The sequence below is a fragment of the Aquarana catesbeiana genome, linkage group LG03 (genome assembly GCF_042186555.1).
Source record: "Aquarana catesbeiana isolate 2022-GZ linkage group LG03, ASM4218655v1, whole genome shotgun sequence".
NCBI classification, from domain to species: Eukaryota; Metazoa; Chordata; class Amphibia; order Anura; family Ranidae; genus Aquarana; species Aquarana catesbeiana.
Genome location: NC_133326.1, coordinates 213,024,980 through 213,042,669, shown reverse-complemented (window position 1 = coordinate 213,042,669; position 17,690 = coordinate 213,024,980). Strand labels below are relative to the sequence as shown.

Here is a 17,690-nt window from a genome sequence, read left to right as displayed (position 1 = left end):
TTTCTAATGCTATCCAGGGCTCTGTTAGAGAGATATATCTCCCCTTCCTGTTCTGCTGACATTTAGGGGAATTTATTCTAACTGAAGCAACTAGTAGATGTGCATGGCATCAGCTTCTATCTTTCATTTGCAAAGCTTAATTGAACAAGCTGAGGCTAGAAGCTGATTAGTTGCCATGCTCAAATGTTCCAAATTCTGTCTGCTCCAGTCATGTAAATGCCCCAATGGTTCATCAGACAAGACGTTTCTGTTGAGTTTCCTTCATTTCCTCTCTGGTACCACTTTTTCAGCAGGACAAAAAAAACAGATGGTCTAATCCATCTTTAGGATAAAAACCAATAGATGGTGTTGCGCTCTGAGTGATAACTAAAATAGCAATAATGTATAAGAAGTGCTGGAAAAACTAAAGTGGGTACAGAATGTAAACCCATATGAAATAAAGTCCTAAATGCTAACCTGACAATACTGAAAGCAACCACTATAAAATATGTGCTGGTGCTGGTGATAAAAAATGTCCAAATATGAAACTCTTCAAATAAATATTAAAGTGCAATTAGTAGAAATTAAGTCCATATAAAAAAGTGAACTGAAGCCGTGAAGTGCTGCTAAAACACAAACACAGCTTCACAAGCGGTGAGCTTGCAACCTGACGTCACTTTCGGTGCCCATCTGTTCCAACAAGTAGTGTCACGTGACTTCATCACAGTGCCGCTCATGGTGCTGTGTTTGTGTTTTTGTTTTATATTCTTAGTCTCCCTTTCCATTTATCGCTGAGTTGCACAGAGGAGAAACCCCAAGTGGCCTATTGCAGGAGCCTGGATCTCTTTGGCCGTTACTGCATTTTTTTCACGCTGTTACCTTACAGCTCTAAGGTAAGGGGCTATTTCACACAGAGGTGTAATTTCACTGAAGAAACGAGTCACTAAGTCACCGTTTACACTCCCTAATCTGCACAGAGTGTCAGTTGGAGCAGCACTTCACGGCTTCAGTTCACTTTTTTATATGGATTTCATTTCTACTAATTGCACTTTAATATTTATTTGAAGAGTTTCATATTTGGACATTTTTTATCACCAGCACTTTATCATTGTCTAATTTGAAGATTGTATCTCACTTTTGCCACTTTTATCACTTGTACTTTATATACTAGAACATATTTTATAGTGGTTGCTTTCAGTATTGTCAGGTTAGCATTTAGGACTTTATTTCATATGGGTTTACATTCTGTACCCACTTTGTTTTTTCCAGTAAGTCTGGGTGGACATAGTTTCATGATTAAAATGGTGAGTTCTCCCTGTTTGAAATTACTTTCATGGTTCGGGATACCCTAAATTGATGCTGATTGAGATCGTATTGCTGAGGCAATCATTGCTGATTTTATAAGCTTCACTTGTTTGTTGCTCTTGACCCAAGTTTTGTTTCTTTTTTTTTGTAGGCTTATCTAGGGAAAGGGAAACCTGCAAATGAGTACAGGACAGTGCCCTTTCCTACCACAAGTAGCGTGAAGAATGGAATGGTTTTTGATGCTGCCAAGGAACATCTTTATGTAATGACCAAAAAAAAGGTATGTGGTCAATCGAATGTCTTTGTTTTTGGTCATTTGGGTAAAGTGAAACGCTAGCCCAAACTATTTTTATTTAAAGGAACCCTATGCTTAGAGTTTTAAAGGAGCTGTCATTGCTGACCTTACGAAGAAGGCTAAAGGGCAAATTCATAAAGCAGTGGTATTGTCCAACATGGATCATACTATTGCTTTTAAAGAAAAATCCTTCACAGTATTGTGCTTTACAGATATTCTTTCAGTTTGACTTGTGGTACGACTTAAACAATGACCCATTCATACTATTGAATTGGAAAAAGTGTTGGGAGGAGAAGTAAACTTGTCACATAACTTCAACACGCATGTGACAGGGCACTCCTCCTATCCCAGAGTGCCAAACAAAGCCACAGGCTCCACACTCTGACATTTGTGTAAGCAGTATTTACTGCAATGTCCCATAGAGATTGATATCCACTCACTGTTATAAATATGGCCCTAATTGTCTGTCTGTCTCTGGGTTCTTTCTTTGTCATTTCTATGCTTGTTTTGGGTCAGTATCTCAATATCGGAGTCAAGTCAGAACTCCTGATCTGCCTACTTATTATGGATTCATGCTTAAATATTTTTTTTTAAAATGCTTAAAGCGGAGCTCCACCCAAAAGAGGAAGCTCCGCTTGTCTGCCTCCTCTCCCCATCCCCTCTGCTGCCACATTGGGCACCTTTTGGAGGGGGGAGCGGATACCTGTCAAAACCACAGCCGCGGCAAACTCCTCCTTCCCCTACCACAGGCCCAATCAGAGAGCGCAGCGCGCTTTGCTCATGCGCAGTACGGAACCGGCTGTGAAGCTACGCAGCTTCACTGTCGGTTTCCCTTAGTGCAGATGGAGGCGGCATCGGCTCGGGTGAAGACACTTCTGGATTCCAAGACAGGTAGGTGTCAAATATTAAAAGTCAGCAGCTACATTATTTGTAGTTGCTGACTTTTAATATTTTTCTGCAGGAGCCTGGAGCTCCTCTTTAAAGCCATTGGATCAGCATGAGAGCCAGACAACTGGCCAGGAATGACTCAAGGTGGGTATTGTGTTGGTAGTATAAGAAGGGGAGTGAAGTGCCAACACCCAAATCCCTTTTTATGATAAAAGCAGATATAACATAATGAGAGAGTCAGAATATGAAATATACAGTGTTATATCTAGACCATTTACAGTGTAATAAGATCAGTCTGTAGCCTCTTTGAGCACATTAAAGCATACAGAGTGCAGTGGTCAGAAGTATGCAACAATGCCCCTTACAGTGCAAAAATCTATTCTATAATTGGTATTAGTAGGCATAAAAATAAACTATAGTTGCCAAAATTTGAAAGGAATTAAGAGTGACAACTTGAAAGTATTGAGAAGAAAAATGTGGTGCTTTTCTTGGGAGGCCTACGTTGTAGGCAAGGTCAATAAAGTGGGTTATGCTTCTCAGGATATGGCTTCTATTGTGCCATTTCCCCCCCTTTTGCTTTAGATGAAACAAAATGGGGCCTGGGGGTACACTGAAGAAATTCTGGTGTAGGTGCCAGCAGTGATAACCAGCATGTGTCAGGGCCAGTATGATGACCCCCAGAAAGCATCATAGCAAGCAACAATAGCCTCTATGATCATTTATCTGTGGGGCAGGAGATCACTGCATCCAACAGAGAGGCAATGGCAACACTTGCAGGCAGTATGCTTGAAAGCATAGGGGTTGAGTGCAAAATCTGGTGTAGCTGTGCAAGGCAGCAAATCGGCTTCTAACTTCAGCTTCTTCAATTAAGCTTTGACCAAAAAAGCCTATTGGTTGCTATACACAGCTGCACCAGATTTTGCACTTTCACCTTATAGTAAAGCAACACCATAGCTTTCCTTTTCCTAGTTCTTTTTTTTTGTTTGTTTTTTTTTATTTTTTTTTTCTATCAGGAAGTGCTATGGGGTTGCTGCCCCTGCAAATGGCATTTTAGAAAGAGAGTTTAGTCACGACACACTCTCTATATTCTCTTTAAAGATGTTTTTTATTACTGTTTTTGTCCTCATTAGGGTATTTTCAACTACCTTCTTGTCTATATATAATTACTACTGTAGAAAACAGCAATAGAAATGTGACTGAGATTTTAAATCTTTCCCATTAAAGTGGAGGTCCACCCTAAAATTAAAAATTGCATTAACATTCTACAAAAAATATCTAAAAAAAAAAAAAAAAAAATTTTTACTTACCAGAAATGCCTGTTGCTAGGCAGTCTTCCTAATCTGCCTCTTCCTATTCCATGGCGCTGTCCCTTCACTTCCTCCTCTTTGGCGAGCTGCCCCGTTGTCTTCTGGGACATGTGTGTGTCCCAGAAAACTCAAGGGTCCACTGCCTGTTTCCCTTAGGATGGCGGCACTGGCACCCAATCCGATGGACGGATCCGCCTCCGGGGGCCGACATCGTGGGCTCGCTGGACAGGTAAGTGCCCTTATTAAAAGTCAGCAGCTACAGTATTTTGTAGTTGCTGACTTTAAAAAAAAAAAAACGTCCGGACCTCCGCTTTAAGCTTCAGAAACACAATCGTATTCAAAATCTAAGCACATGTCTTTGGAATCTATAGACAAGATTTATTTAGTATTTTTTTTAAATTATTTTTACATAGGTGCATCGTGTTCCTGTTCAGGAATGTGAACGACATTTAGACTGCAATGAATGTATTCAGGCCAAGGATCCCTACTGTGGATGGTGTGTCGTAGAAGGAAAGTACGTAAGATTGTTTAAACTCCTTAAATGAGATTCATTTACAGTGGAGAAAATAATTATTTGATCCCCTGCATGTTTTCTGAGTTTTCCTACTTACAAAGAAATGAAGCCTCTATCATTTTTATCATAGGTGTATTTTAAATGATAGAGACAGAATATCAACCAAAAATCCAGAAAAAAACACATGATACAAATGTTATAAATTGAGTTGCAGTTCAGTGAGTAAAGTAAGTATTTGATCCCCAAGCAAAACATGACTTGGTACTTTGTAGAGAGACCCTTGTTGGCAAGCATAGAGGTAAGACGACGTAGTTGGTTACCAGGTTTGCACACATCTCAAGAGGGATTTTGATCCACTTTTCTTTACAGATCTTCTTTAAATCCTTAAGGTTTCCTGGCTGTTGCTTGGCAACTCAAAGTTTCAGCTCCCTTCATATATTTTCTATAGGATTAAGGTCTGGAGACTGGCTAGGCCACTCCTTGACAGCTCTTTGGTCTTGCCCATGATGGTAAGGTTTGAATGGAAGAAAGAGATTCTGTGGACATGTGTCTTTTATACACATAATGAGTTACTGTTGGAAGCACCTACTTAAATTGACAGGACTAATCTGTGTACCACATGAGCACATACTGTAGCCAGTCTGTGGGAGCCAGAATTATTGTAAGTCGGTAGGGGATCAAATAATTATTTTACTCACTGAACTGCAACTCAATTTATAACATTTGTATCATTTGTTTTTTAATGAATTTTGGTTGAAATTCTGTCTCTATCGTTTAAAATACACCTTTGATAATTATAGACCCTTAATTTATTTGTAAGTGGGCAAACTTACAAATTCTGAAGGGGATCAAATATTTTCCGCATTGTATGTAACTTCAATGTAGACTAATGTAAGTTGCAGGAAAGAAGATGGGTTCTTGTTGCTTCTAATCCTTACCGGTTTAATTTGATGTTTATTAAAACAAACTGCTTGTTGGTGCATGCAAATGCTTGTGACCTTACTGTACAGTAATGATTACATTGCATTGAAATTAATAGCCAAAAATAACTCTTTAAACAAGTTCAGTGATATTTTGCAATATTACTGTTATTGTTGTGGTTATTAAAATGTTACCATTTTCTGTTTCGTGCTGTTCAACTATTTTCAGATGCTTAAGAAAGGCGCATTGTTCGCAAGCTAATGATCCAAACCACTGGCTCTGGAGTCCTGGAGGTGTTTGTATGAAAATTGAAAGTGCCAGCCCAAGTAATATGAGTATTAATAAACTTGTTGATGTAAGTATGTTGTCATTATTTCCTAACTCTTGCCATACTATAGGCATCAAAGTTTCTTCCCATAGAGTCTTGCTTCTAAAGATGTACTTTAGCATTAATAAAGCAAAAGTACAGAACGTTTGTCTAAAACAGAACAAAATATCCAATATCCTTGTCGATATTTTATAGACTACTTTTGTGCTAAGCATGTATTGCACAAAAGCATTCATTATTAGATTTCTTTGTGTGTATTCCTGTTGCTTTATGAGTGAAAATAAATAAATACCTCTCTGACAGCTATCCCCTCTTCAACCTATCATGAATGCCACTGCCAGACTCATCCACCTTAACAACCGTTAAGTGTCCGCCTCTCCTCACTGCCAATCCCTCCAAAGTTTTAGAAAGGTGCAAGAAAATGCTGTCAGTTAGGAATGCTTTCAAAAATAAAAGTGTTTAATAGTTTATCAGCTAACAAAATTAAAGTTAATGAACAGAAGAGAAATTCAAATCAATATTTGGTGTGACCACTTTTTGCCTTCAAAACAGCATCAGTTCTTCTAGGTACACCTGCACACAGTTTTTGAAGAAACTCTGTGGGTAGGTTGTTCCAAATGTGTTGAAGAGCTAACCACAGATCTTTCTGTCTCTTCATATAATCCCAGACAGACTGGATGTTGTGATCAGGGCTCTGTGGGAGTCAAACCATCACTTCCAGGACTCCTTGTTGTTCTTTACACCGAAGATAGTTTCCTAATGGCATTGGCTGTATGTTTGGGGGGAGGGGATGTCGTCCTGCTGCAGAATAAATTTGGAGATGATCACACGACTCCCTGATGTTATGCAGGATGGATAAGTATATGGCTGTATTTCTTAGTATTGAGGACACCACCGATCCTGCCCAAATCTCCAACTCTATTTGCAGAAATGCAGCCCTAAACTTGCAAGGAACTTCCACCATGCTGTAGCAAGGATTTTATCCCTTGCTCTACAGCACTTAGAAATACAAAAAGAAACCAAAAGGGCAGTGTCTTTATTACTGTATATGCAGCCTGTGTGTATTGACCGTAATAAATACAAAGGCTTCGGTTGGGCTTTCAAAAAATCTTATTTTTTACTACCCCATTGACTCCTAATGCATGTTGCTGAAATGTTCAAATTTCAGCAAAGCAAAAAAAATGGCATTTTTTTACCTACCTTTCTTTAATAATGTATGATCTGCAAGAGAGGCCATCAAAACATGGAGGTACTTTAACAAGTTCAGCTCTTGCACCTATAGTGCCTTGAAAAGGTATTCATAATCCTTGAAAATGTCCAGGTTTTGTCATGATACAACCAAAAATGTAAATTTATTTTATTGGGATTTTATATGATAGACCAACACAAAGTGGAACATAATTGTGGATGGAAAATGACAAATGGTTTTTAATTTTTTTTTTACAAATATATGAAAAGTGTGGCATGCATTTGTATTTAGCCCCCCTGAGTCAATATTTTGTAGAACCACCTTTTGCGGCAATTACAGCTGCAAGTCTTTTTGGGTAAGTTTCTACCAGCTAGAGAGTGACATTTTTGCCCATTCTTCTTTGCAAAATAGCTAAAGCTCTGTAATATTGGATGGAGAGCAATTTTCAAGTATTGCCACAGATTCTCAATTGGATTTAGGTCTGGACTGTGACTGGACTATGACTGGGCCATTCTAACACATGGATGCGCTTTGATCTAAAACATTTCATTGTAGCTCTGGCTATGTTTAGGGTCGTTGTCCTGTTGGAAGGTGAACCTCCGCCCCAGTCTCAAGTCTATTGCAGACTATAACAGATTTTCTTCTAAGATTGCCATGTATTTGGCTCCATTCATCTTCCCATCAACTCTGACCAGCTTCCCTGTACCTGTTGAAGAAAAGTATCTCCACCACCATGTTTCACGGTGGGGATGGTGTGTTCAGGGTGATGTGCATTGTTAGTTTTCCACCACACACAGTGTTTTGCTTTTAGGCCAAAAAGTTCAATTTTGGTCTCATCTGACCAGAGCTACTTCTTCCACTGTGTCCCCCACATGGCTTCTCGTAAACTGCAAGTGGGACTCTTATGACTTTCTTTCAACAATGGCTTTCTTCTTGCCACTTTTCCATAAAGGCCAGATTTGTGGAGGGCACGACTAATAGTTGTCCTGTGGACAGATTCTTCCACCTGAGCTGTGGATCTCTGGAGCTCCTCCAGAGTTACCATGGGCCTCTTGGCTGCTTCTCTGATTAATGCTCTCCTTGCCCGGCCTGTCAGTTTAGGTAAACAGCCATGTCTTGGTAGGTTTGCAGTTGTGCCTTACTCTTTCCATTTTTGGATGATGGATTGAACAGTGCTCCATGAGTTCAAAGCTTGGGTTTTTTTTTATAACCTCACCCTGCTTTAAACTTCCTCACAACTTTATCCCAGACCTGTCTTGTGTGTTCCTTGGCCTTCATTTTGCTGTTTGTTCACTAAGGTTCTCTAACAAACCTCTGAGGGCGTCACAGAGCAGCTGTACCCAACTTTGCCCTGCCACTTGAAGTCCGACATCAGTCCGACTTCAATGAATGGGGCTTTGATCCCGACAATGCAGGCACTTTGTGTTTGGTATGAATCTTTAGGGGAAACTCCACGCCAAATAAAAAAAAAATGATGTGGGGGTTCCCCCAAAATCCACACCCTTATCCGAGCACACAGCCCCGCAGGTCAGGAAAGGGTGTGGGGACGAGCGAGTGCCCTCCCTCTGAACTGTACCAGGCCGCATGCCCTCAACATGGGGGGAGTTCTTTGAGGCTGGGGGCCTTGCTCCCCACACCCCAAAGCACCCTGTCCCCATGTTGATGAGGACAAGGGCCTCTGGGGCTTATCGTAATCTGGAAGCCCCTTTTAACAAGGAGGCCCCCAGATCCCAGCCCCCACCCTATATGAATGAGTATGGGGTACATTGTACCCCTACCCATTCACCTAAAAATAAGTGTCAAAAATAAAACGCAGTACACAGGTTTTTAAAGTAATTTATTAGGGCAGCTCCAGCGTTGCTTCTGACTTCTTCTCCCCTCTCCAGGTCTTCTCCGCTGATGTCTTCTATCCCTCTCCGGTTCTTCTCCCTCTTTCCGCTGTCTTCTGCCTCTGCCAGGTCTTCTCTGCTGTCTTCTGCCTCTGCCGGGTTGACTCAACGCTCTCTCCCGCTCTAATGCTGGGTGCGCCGTGTGCCACTACTTATATTGGCATGGGGCGGGGTTACCGGCTGACGTCACCCGGAGGCCCCGTCCCTTATGACGTCACTGCCCAGGCATGATAGGGTAGGGACGTCATAAGGGGCAGGGCCTCCAGGTGACGTCAGCTGGTGACCCTGTCCCATGCCAATATAAGTAGTGGCACAGCCAGCATTAGAGCGGGAAATAGCGTTGAGTCAACATCAGAAGAACAACAGAGGGAGAAGACAGCGAACATTGGAAGAACAGCAGGCAGAGTCAGAAGACAGCAGAAAAGACCCGGCAGAGGCAGAAGACAGCGGACAGAGCGAGAAGAACCGGATAGGGAAAGCTAGAAGACAGCAGTGGAGAAGATCCGGAGCTGCCTTAATAAATTATTTTAAAAACCTGTGTACTGCGTTTTATTTTTGACACTTTTTTTTTTTTTTTTTAGGTGAATGGGTAGGGGTACGATGTACCTCATACTCAATCACATAGGGTGGGGGGCCGGGATCTTAGGGCCCCCTTGTTAAAGGGGGCTTCCATATTCCGATAAGACCCCGACAACCAACGGCCAGAGTTGTCGGGAAGAGGCCCTTGTCTTCATCAACATGGGGACAAGGTGCTTTGGGGTGGGGGGCGCAAGGCCCTCCTGCCCCAAAGCACCCACCCCCCCCCCCACCCCCCATGTTGAGGGCATGCGGATTGGTACAGTTCAGGAGGGGGAACCCATGTCGTTTTTGTTTTTTTTTTATTTGGCGTGGAGTTCCCCTTCAAGATCATCAGAGCACAAGTTGCATGCCAAAGTCGGATCAGTTAAGACCGTGATCCGACTTTGATCCGACTTCAGTGATATTCAATGGGCTGAAGTAGGATCAAAGTCAGACCAAAGTAGTGCAGGGAGCATTTTCCGACTTGTGTCGGACCAGTTAAGATGGCTCCCATAGGGAAACATTGATTATCACACGTCATGCGACATGAGCTCACAATGTCGGAGCGTTTGTCGTACCAGTATGAACCCAGCCTTATACTGAGATTAAATTACACATTTTAGTTAGGGGTTTTAGAGTAAGGCCCCATGCACACAAGACGATGTTAAACGCGCGTTCAGAGGCAGTTGGACACTTTTTTCAACTGCCCCTGAACTCATTCAATGTTATCCTATGTGTCCATGTACACAGTCTCGTTTTTTGGCGTTTTTAGGCAGTTGCGTTTAACCTCGTTTTTCCAGAAGCGAAAAAATGGGTTCAGACACAAAAGTTTAACACGTTTCAGACGCCAAAACGCGCGTTTAGCTGTGTTTGCGTTTTAAGGGGTTTTTGAAGGTGCCCTATTTTTTTTACATTAAAAATCTCAAAAATGATGGAAAATTATGAAAAACCATTGCAAAAATATTTTAAACAATTGTAAGTGCTTGCAATGATTCATTGACCATTTATATACCCTAATGAGCCCTTGATCCAATCCAATACACCACTAGCATTGCAGTTATCCAAAGTATAATTGTAATTTGACCCATATGTTGTTAGATTTGAAACAACCAACTTGTGGCAAGTGGACAATCCACAACTTGTGGCAGGTGACGTGGCAAGTGGACAATTCGCAACTTGTGGCAAGTGGACAATCCACAACTTGTGGCAGGTGATGTGGCAAGTGACGTCACAAGTGGACAGTCCACAACTTGTGGCAAATGACAATCCAACTTGTAGCAGGTGATGTGGCAACTTGTGGCAAGGGGACAATCCACAACTTGTGGCAGGTGACGTGGCAAGGGGACAATCCACAACTTGTGGCAGGTGACGTGGCAAGTGGACAATCCACAACTTGTGGCAGGTGACACGGCAAGTGGACAATCCACAACTTGTGGCAGGTGACGTAGCAAATGACAATCCAACTTGTGGCAGGTGACATGGCAAGTGAAGTGGCAACTTGTGGCAAGTGACGTGGCAGGGGACGTGGCAAGTGGACAATCCACAACTTGTGGCAGGTGACGTGGCAAGTGGACAATCCACAACTTGTGGCAAGTGGACAATCCACAACTTGTGGCAGGTGACATGGCAAGCGGACAATCCACAACTTGTGGCAGATGACATGCCAAGCGGACAATCCACAACTTGTGGCAGATGACATGCCAAGTGGACAATCCACAACTTGTGGCAGGTGACGTGGCAAATGACAATCTGCAACTTGTGGCAGGTGACGTGGCAAATGACAATCTGCAACTTGTGGCAGGTGACGTGGCAAATGACAATCTGCAACTTGTGGCAGGTGACGTGACAAATGACAATCCCCAACTTGTGGCAAGTGACATGCTAAAATACAAGTACACTGCTGCTCTCTCAGCTGCTGCTACTCACTCTGGTCTCACAAAATGGCTGAAAGAGTTAAATGTGTTTTTGAGCCGGGGGGGGGTCTTATGATTTTATGTTAACTAAACGCTTCTAGACGCAAACGCGGTAAAACGCGGCATGCAAATGCTGAAAAACGGGCGTTTCTAAACGCCGCTTTCAGCTTTTAAAAACATGCGTTCAGCAGAGTTTGCATCGGCGTCTCATGTGCATGGGGCCTAAAGGGGGCTGAATACAAATGCACGCTACACTTTTCAGATATTTATTTGTAAAACACTTTGAAAACTTTTATCATTTTCCTTTCACTTCACAATTATGTGCCAATTTGTGTTGGTCTATCACATAAAATCCCCAATAAAATACATTTACGTTTTTGGTTGTAACATGACAAAATGTGAAAAATGTCAAGGGATATGAATACTTTTTCAATGTACTGTATATAACCTTTATGGACCAAAGCAATATTTACTTTTCTTTAATGTAACTTAAGATAACAAAGTACTTTTTTTTTTTTTTTTTTTTTTGGGGGGGGGGGTCAAATATTGTTTAGCAAAAATTTCAGTTTTCTTTGTAATCTATAAAATAAAATATATTCAAAAGGAAAATTGTTTTTTTTTTTCTGTTTTGACCAGTGTTAATTTTATAAAAAAAAAAGTATATATTTTATTTAATATGTACTGTTTAAAAGGTTGCTGAAATGTTTTGGGTACAAAGCATGTCAAAGTTATTTGCAAATGCGCAATATATTGTTACATTGTATTTACACAATGACACATGCCGACTGTCTGCAAATATCATTTTACGTAGAGCAGCTATATTATGAGTCGCTCTGCTATGTAATGCAAAGCAATTCCTGAATGTAATTTTGACAGCCGGTAATAGTGACAGGGAAAGAGAAGCTAAACATGAGAGGTGCCTGCTAAAAACGTTGTAGTTTTATTGGTCAAAATTCTCAAGTGTTTCAAATTTGATGACTGTCAGCAGAGCAAATGCTAATTAATTGTGTCTATCCAGGTTAAATTAACTGTGGTGCCACCAATAAAACTCCATGATGGTGACAAGCTAATATGTGATTTTGGAGGAAATGTTCAGCCAGCCATGTTGGATGAGGATGGAAACATTTCATGTCCAGTTCTAAAAACGGTTCCATCTACAAAACGTGGACAAGGTAATGTTGACTGAAGAATTTAAACTTCATTTTTTTTTTTGCTTAAAAATGTAAAAAAGTTAAAAACATACATTTAAACAACTTGTTCTTAATCTTTTTTAAATTGAATATTTGTTTTGTTGCAGATTTTGTGGATGTTGCTATTACTCTTCACTTTAAAAAAGACGACAATAGCGTGTTCTTTGCTAATTATTCCTATCAGTTATATAACTGTAAAGAATCAGCTTACATCTCTGAAAATGTGCCGTGAGTCATTTTGATTTATGTAGCCAAAATCAGATTGCTTTCTGCCTAGAATTCGATTTACATGGCGTTTTTCTTGATTTTCAGGTGCAGTTCTTGTGTGAATGCCGAGTGGAAATGTCAGTGGGATGTAGGCTTACATGAGTGTATTGACTTTCTAGATCCTAATCAAGACAGAATCAGTACGGTAAGACTTTAAATGAATAGTATGCCAGGGGTGTCTCAACAAAATGTGAGGCTCTAGGCAAATGTCACATGTGGGGCCTAAGGTACATGCAATAAATTGCTGGCAAACCTTTTGGCAACATGCTAATCAAAAAACATAACCATGCCCCAAAGTACTACAAAATCAAAATGGTGCCCGTCCGCACATTGCCTTCGCAAATAGTGAGCTCCTCTTGGTAAAAACAGCTTCAGCTTGATCTCCTCCCACAGGATAACCCCCTTTAACATGTTTCGCATAAAGTAGTAGAAAATCAATCCCTGCAATAAGCAGTATACTATAGAAATGTCAACCTAATGGCAAGGTTTACAGGGGTAAAAGTATATAGTGATTCTTTGTGTGGTTTCATGGCAGGGATGACTTCAACATAATCACACCTGGCACAGCCAGCAGTATGACATTTAAAGTAATATGTATTTTATCATGCTGGCAGATCATTCAGGCCAGTTGTGGAGAGAGCTCATTCAAGCAAGTAACCCTATACAGTATATACCCTTCCTTCTCATGCAGCTCCATATTCAAACTTCCCCACAATGAAACTCTGAGGTTTTTTTTACTAAAGGTAAATATATTGTGCACTGCAAGTGCACTTGTTCTAGATCTGAGGGGAAGCTTTGCTGATTTCTATCATCCCATCATGTGCAGTGCAAGCACATATGCTGTTTTTTTTTTTGTTTTTCCTTGCATGTGATTAAGAATTATTTACTCTTGCAATGCATAGTATATTTGTCTTTCGTAAATCATACATCTACCTTATCTCCCCCCATGCAGCACTGTAGTCACTTTCTCAACCACCCCCCTTTCACTCCCCATGCAGCCCTATATCCACCTCTCAAGCATCAGGGCTAAGCATTTCTTCAAATTAAAGGCAAAAAAGGAACATTTTTGAACTCATCAGAAAGCTGAAGTTAAAGTAGAGCAAAGGACGTTTTAAAATGTTTTTTTTTTGGATAGAATAAGGAAGGGTTAAAACGCCTGTCAATCGCTTGCCATTTGTGTCCCATTGGGGAGATTTCCCTTCACTACCTGTCAATTAGGCAATCTGGAAGTGAGAGGGAATCCCTGGCTGTCACCAGAACTAGTTTCCACATTGCAAGATTACCCCTGCTATTCTTGTTGTAATGATAACCTAAAATTTGGGACTTCCTTTCACTCTTGGTGATGATTGTCACCAGGACAAAATAGAGGGGGTAAATCTATCTAACAGGGACACAGACAGCAAAAGAATCACGGCAGGTGTTCTGATCTCTTTTCGCTCTATCCAAAACAAAAAGTTTTGGATTTATTTATACTTAATTTAAGGCCCCTTTCACACGGGCGATCTGATCCAGGCAGCCTGTCAGTTTTTCAGGTGAACCCGATTGAATGTCCATGTATCCCTATGGACTGGTGGGTGTAAACGGACACAAGTCCTTTTACACCCGCCTACCTCCAATTTGATGTGCTAAAAAAAACAGAAGGGGATCTGCCCTCTCCATCTAAGCAGATCAGATCTATGGGCAGTCGGGTGTAAATGAACGCCGGTCCGTTTATACCTGGCCACCCATAGAGCAGAGTGGGCTCTGTCCATGTCCAAGCTGACATGGACCTATCATCAGCTTGCTCTGCTCAACAGGGGATCAGCGAACAGATCCCCTTTTAAGAGAATCGGATTCTGTCACATGTGAAAGGGGCTGAATACGTAGGATGTAGAGGCAACAGGTTTATTTTGAAAGTATGAGTCATTTACTTGGCAGTGCATTCCCTGTGTATCAAAAAATGACCAAGCTTTTACCTTAAAGTAGAACTATAGGCAAAACAATGTTTTATGTTTTCAGTTTGGATAGCGTAATGGAGGGTTATAACACCTGTAAGGTTTATTTTTGCCCTCTGTGTCCCATTGGGGAGATTTACATTCACTTCCTGCCCCATAGCCAAAAGAGGAAATGAGAGTAAATTCCTACAAATAAGGGACTCTCTTGGGGACCCCCAGGTCATCAGAACTAGGGTCCTCATTGAACAATTTCCCCTCTTACTTTTCTGGGGACAACCCAAAATTTGGGACTTTCTTTTACTTTCACTTTCAATGGTAATGGTAAACAGGAGAAATGGAGAGATGATGGGGATACAGACAGCAGTTAAATGGGTTGTAAACCCTTGAGGATTTTCACCTTAATGCATTCAATGCATTAAGGTGAAAAACCTACTGCAGTGCAGCAGCCCCTCAGAGCAACCCTTTTACTTACCTGAACCCAATCGTTCCAGCGACAGGGACGAGCATTGGATAGATTGATAGCCGTTGGTTCCCACTGCTGTCAATCAAATCCAGTGACACAGGAGCCGGGGGCGGGGCCGAGTCCTGCTGTCTGTGTAAAAGGACGCAGCAGCAGGATTCAGGAGTGCGCCCGCACAGTGTCCCTATGGAAAGCTTCTCTCCGTTGGGACACTCGAGAAGAGGAGGAGCCAGGAGTGCCGCTGGGGGACTCCAGAAAAGGAGGATCAGGGCCACTCTGTGCAAAACCTTTGCACAGAGTAGGTAAGTATAACGTTTGTTATTTTAAAAAATTAACCTAACCACCCCTTTAAGTCTGACAGGTGTTCTAATCCTTCTCCACTCAATTCAAAACTTAAAAAAAATATATTTTTGCCTTTACTTTAATGTTGGAAGTTAACATCAATATGTTTTCTGCAGAAGACTTCAGTTTGGCCATTACTGTAGTATGCATATGGGATGATTTGCATTGTACCCATGGTAGTATTACGGGCATAAATAGACAAGGAGGTGGATTTTTCCCTCCTATTATTCAGCTGTTTGTTGTGGCTATAGCCCTGTACACACAGGCCAAATGCCGGGTGACATCGGATGATTCAATAAAACCCGGCTGACATTCGGCCCGGCCAGCTTCTGTCAGACGAGCTTGCTGGAAAACCAGCAACCGACCGGCTCCCAATCAGCACTCTCAGACAATGGCTGAAAGCGCTGATCATGTTCTGGCGGGTGGGCCATCCCCCTGTCAGAGCACAACAGCTCAGCGGGGGGAGATTTCTGCACTAACGTCTGATCGTTAGTACAGCGGCTCTGACAGTATTTTTTCGTTCAACCCCCTGGGGGTTGTACCAGGCTTTAGTCTGAATAGTAGGAAATCAAATTACGTAGGCTATTCACAACTTATAAGTAAATCACTACAGAATACCTGATATACAGCTTCTGCTGTGCTGCCTGCTGGCTGATATCCCTCTTATTTCTGCAAAGAAAAGTTTTTTGGGTTTTTGCACTGCCTTCCAATCTGGTGATATATTGACACCTGTGTGATATTTTGCTTTTCCTAAGCACAATGATAAGGTTTTATATTCTAGTATAGCCAGTGTATACATTTACCAGACATTCGTATATTTATATAGCACTCTTGATTATATCATACATCTGGTTAATAAAGGCAGTACAGATTTAATAAATCTGATTACCTTGTTGATCCAGTTTGCTTAAGCTAAATGGCAATTTGCCGTGCAGCTTCGATCGTTAAGTAGTCCTAATTGATTTTTCTGAGTGCTGAAATTGAACTAGTACAGCCTGCTTGAACATAGGGAAGTGAGTGAGCAGGTGGGACCTGCAAATTTTTTAATTTATTTTTTTCGTTTATGTGATTCCTATTTTTAGGAGGTTTTTTTTTTTTTTTTTTTTTTTTTACAGTGCGTTTATATATTTGTCTGTTTTCCTCCAGATATATATTATATTTATTTAGAATAGCTGTTTAGCCATACATGGGTGTTTTATAGTATTATCAGCTTTGTGCAAGAAATTGCACACAGGCACATGAATAAAGTGTCTTATTACATAATGCCCTGCAATTCATGTTGGTCAGCCATTCAGAATGAATGGAACCGTATTATACCAACTTTCAAAACAAGCTTTGCCACGCATTGCAGTAAAGTGCGTTGTAACATGTGTTGCTCCAAGTGTGAAGGGGCCCACACTTTGTTTTAATTAACTCTCACATGTTAAAACAGGTACAAGGCAGGCATTCTTCATAATAATTGTGTGTGTACTGTATATAAATATATATATTAATGTTGCTGAATTATGAAATTGTAACCCTGTGATATCTATTGCTACCCGTATTAGTATCACGTTAACTGCTTTCAATTAGACATTGAGATCATGTTTGTACACCTTTTTATATGATTTAAACAATGTATGTGAATTAATAAACCTCTTGTATTCATCAAGCTACTTTCTTGCAATCACATGCTTCGCTCAAAGTCCCAACCTTCTGTTTTGTTCTCGTAAAGTGACAGTGATGGAGGCGCAAGGCCTTACCAGGCCATGGCTTCATATAAAGTCCCACCTATCCCCTTCCCCCTCCCCTCTTTTTAGTGTTTAAGTTAATATTTTTTCTTTTTTTTAACAAGAAACAAGTTAATATTTACTTGTCAGAAACCGATGCCCACCTTAAATGAGTTTATTGTGTATACCCATAAAAGTGCATACGCAAAACTTTTTTGTTTTGGATAGAATAAAGAGGTTAGAACCCCCGTCATTATTCTGTCTATAAAAATGCTCTGTTAGAGAGATTTTCCTCACTTTCGGTTTCGAAGGAGTGAGGGAAAATCTGCAACAAGAAAACAGACTACAATAAAAAGCCAGCATTTCTAGCTATCCTTAAAGGGGTTGTAAACCCTCATGGTTTTTCACCTTCATGCATTCTATGCATGAAGGTAAAAAACCTTCTCATGCTGCAGCCCCCCAGAGCCCCCGTTTTACTTATCTGAACTTTGGTCTTTTTCTCCCCGGGGACGAGCACACCAGCTCTAGCTGATGTCTTGTGTCCTGATTGGATAGATTGATAGCAGCGCAGCCATTGGCTCCCACTGCTGTCAATCAAATCCAATGACATGGGGGGCAAGGGCGTGTCCAGCATTTGTGTCTGTGGATGCAAATGCTGGACTCGGGAGAGCGCCTGCAGGGTAACCCCCTTGGGAGAGCGCT

General features: G+C 41.2%; 1 protein-coding gene across 3 annotated transcripts in view; it reads left to right on the top strand.

Annotated features, from left to right (window-relative positions):
• The window catches only part of PLXNB2 (plexin B2), a 323,100-nt gene that overhangs the window by 194,532 nt on the left and 110,878 nt on the right, over positions 1 to 17,690 (top strand). For all 3 annotated transcript variants that reach the window (XM_073619756.1, XM_073619757.1, XM_073619758.1), the window contains 6 exons: positions 1,436 to 1,564; positions 4,188 to 4,288; positions 5,438 to 5,564; positions 12,105 to 12,258; positions 12,384 to 12,504; positions 12,589 to 12,688. In XM_073619756.1, coding sequence (XP_073475857.1) covers positions 1,436 to 1,564; positions 4,188 to 4,288; positions 5,438 to 5,564; positions 12,105 to 12,258; positions 12,384 to 12,504; positions 12,589 to 12,688 — 732 coding nt within the window. The remainder of the gene's footprint in view (positions 1 to 1,435; positions 1,565 to 4,187; positions 4,289 to 5,437; positions 5,565 to 12,104; positions 12,259 to 12,383; positions 12,505 to 12,588; positions 12,689 to 17,690) is intronic.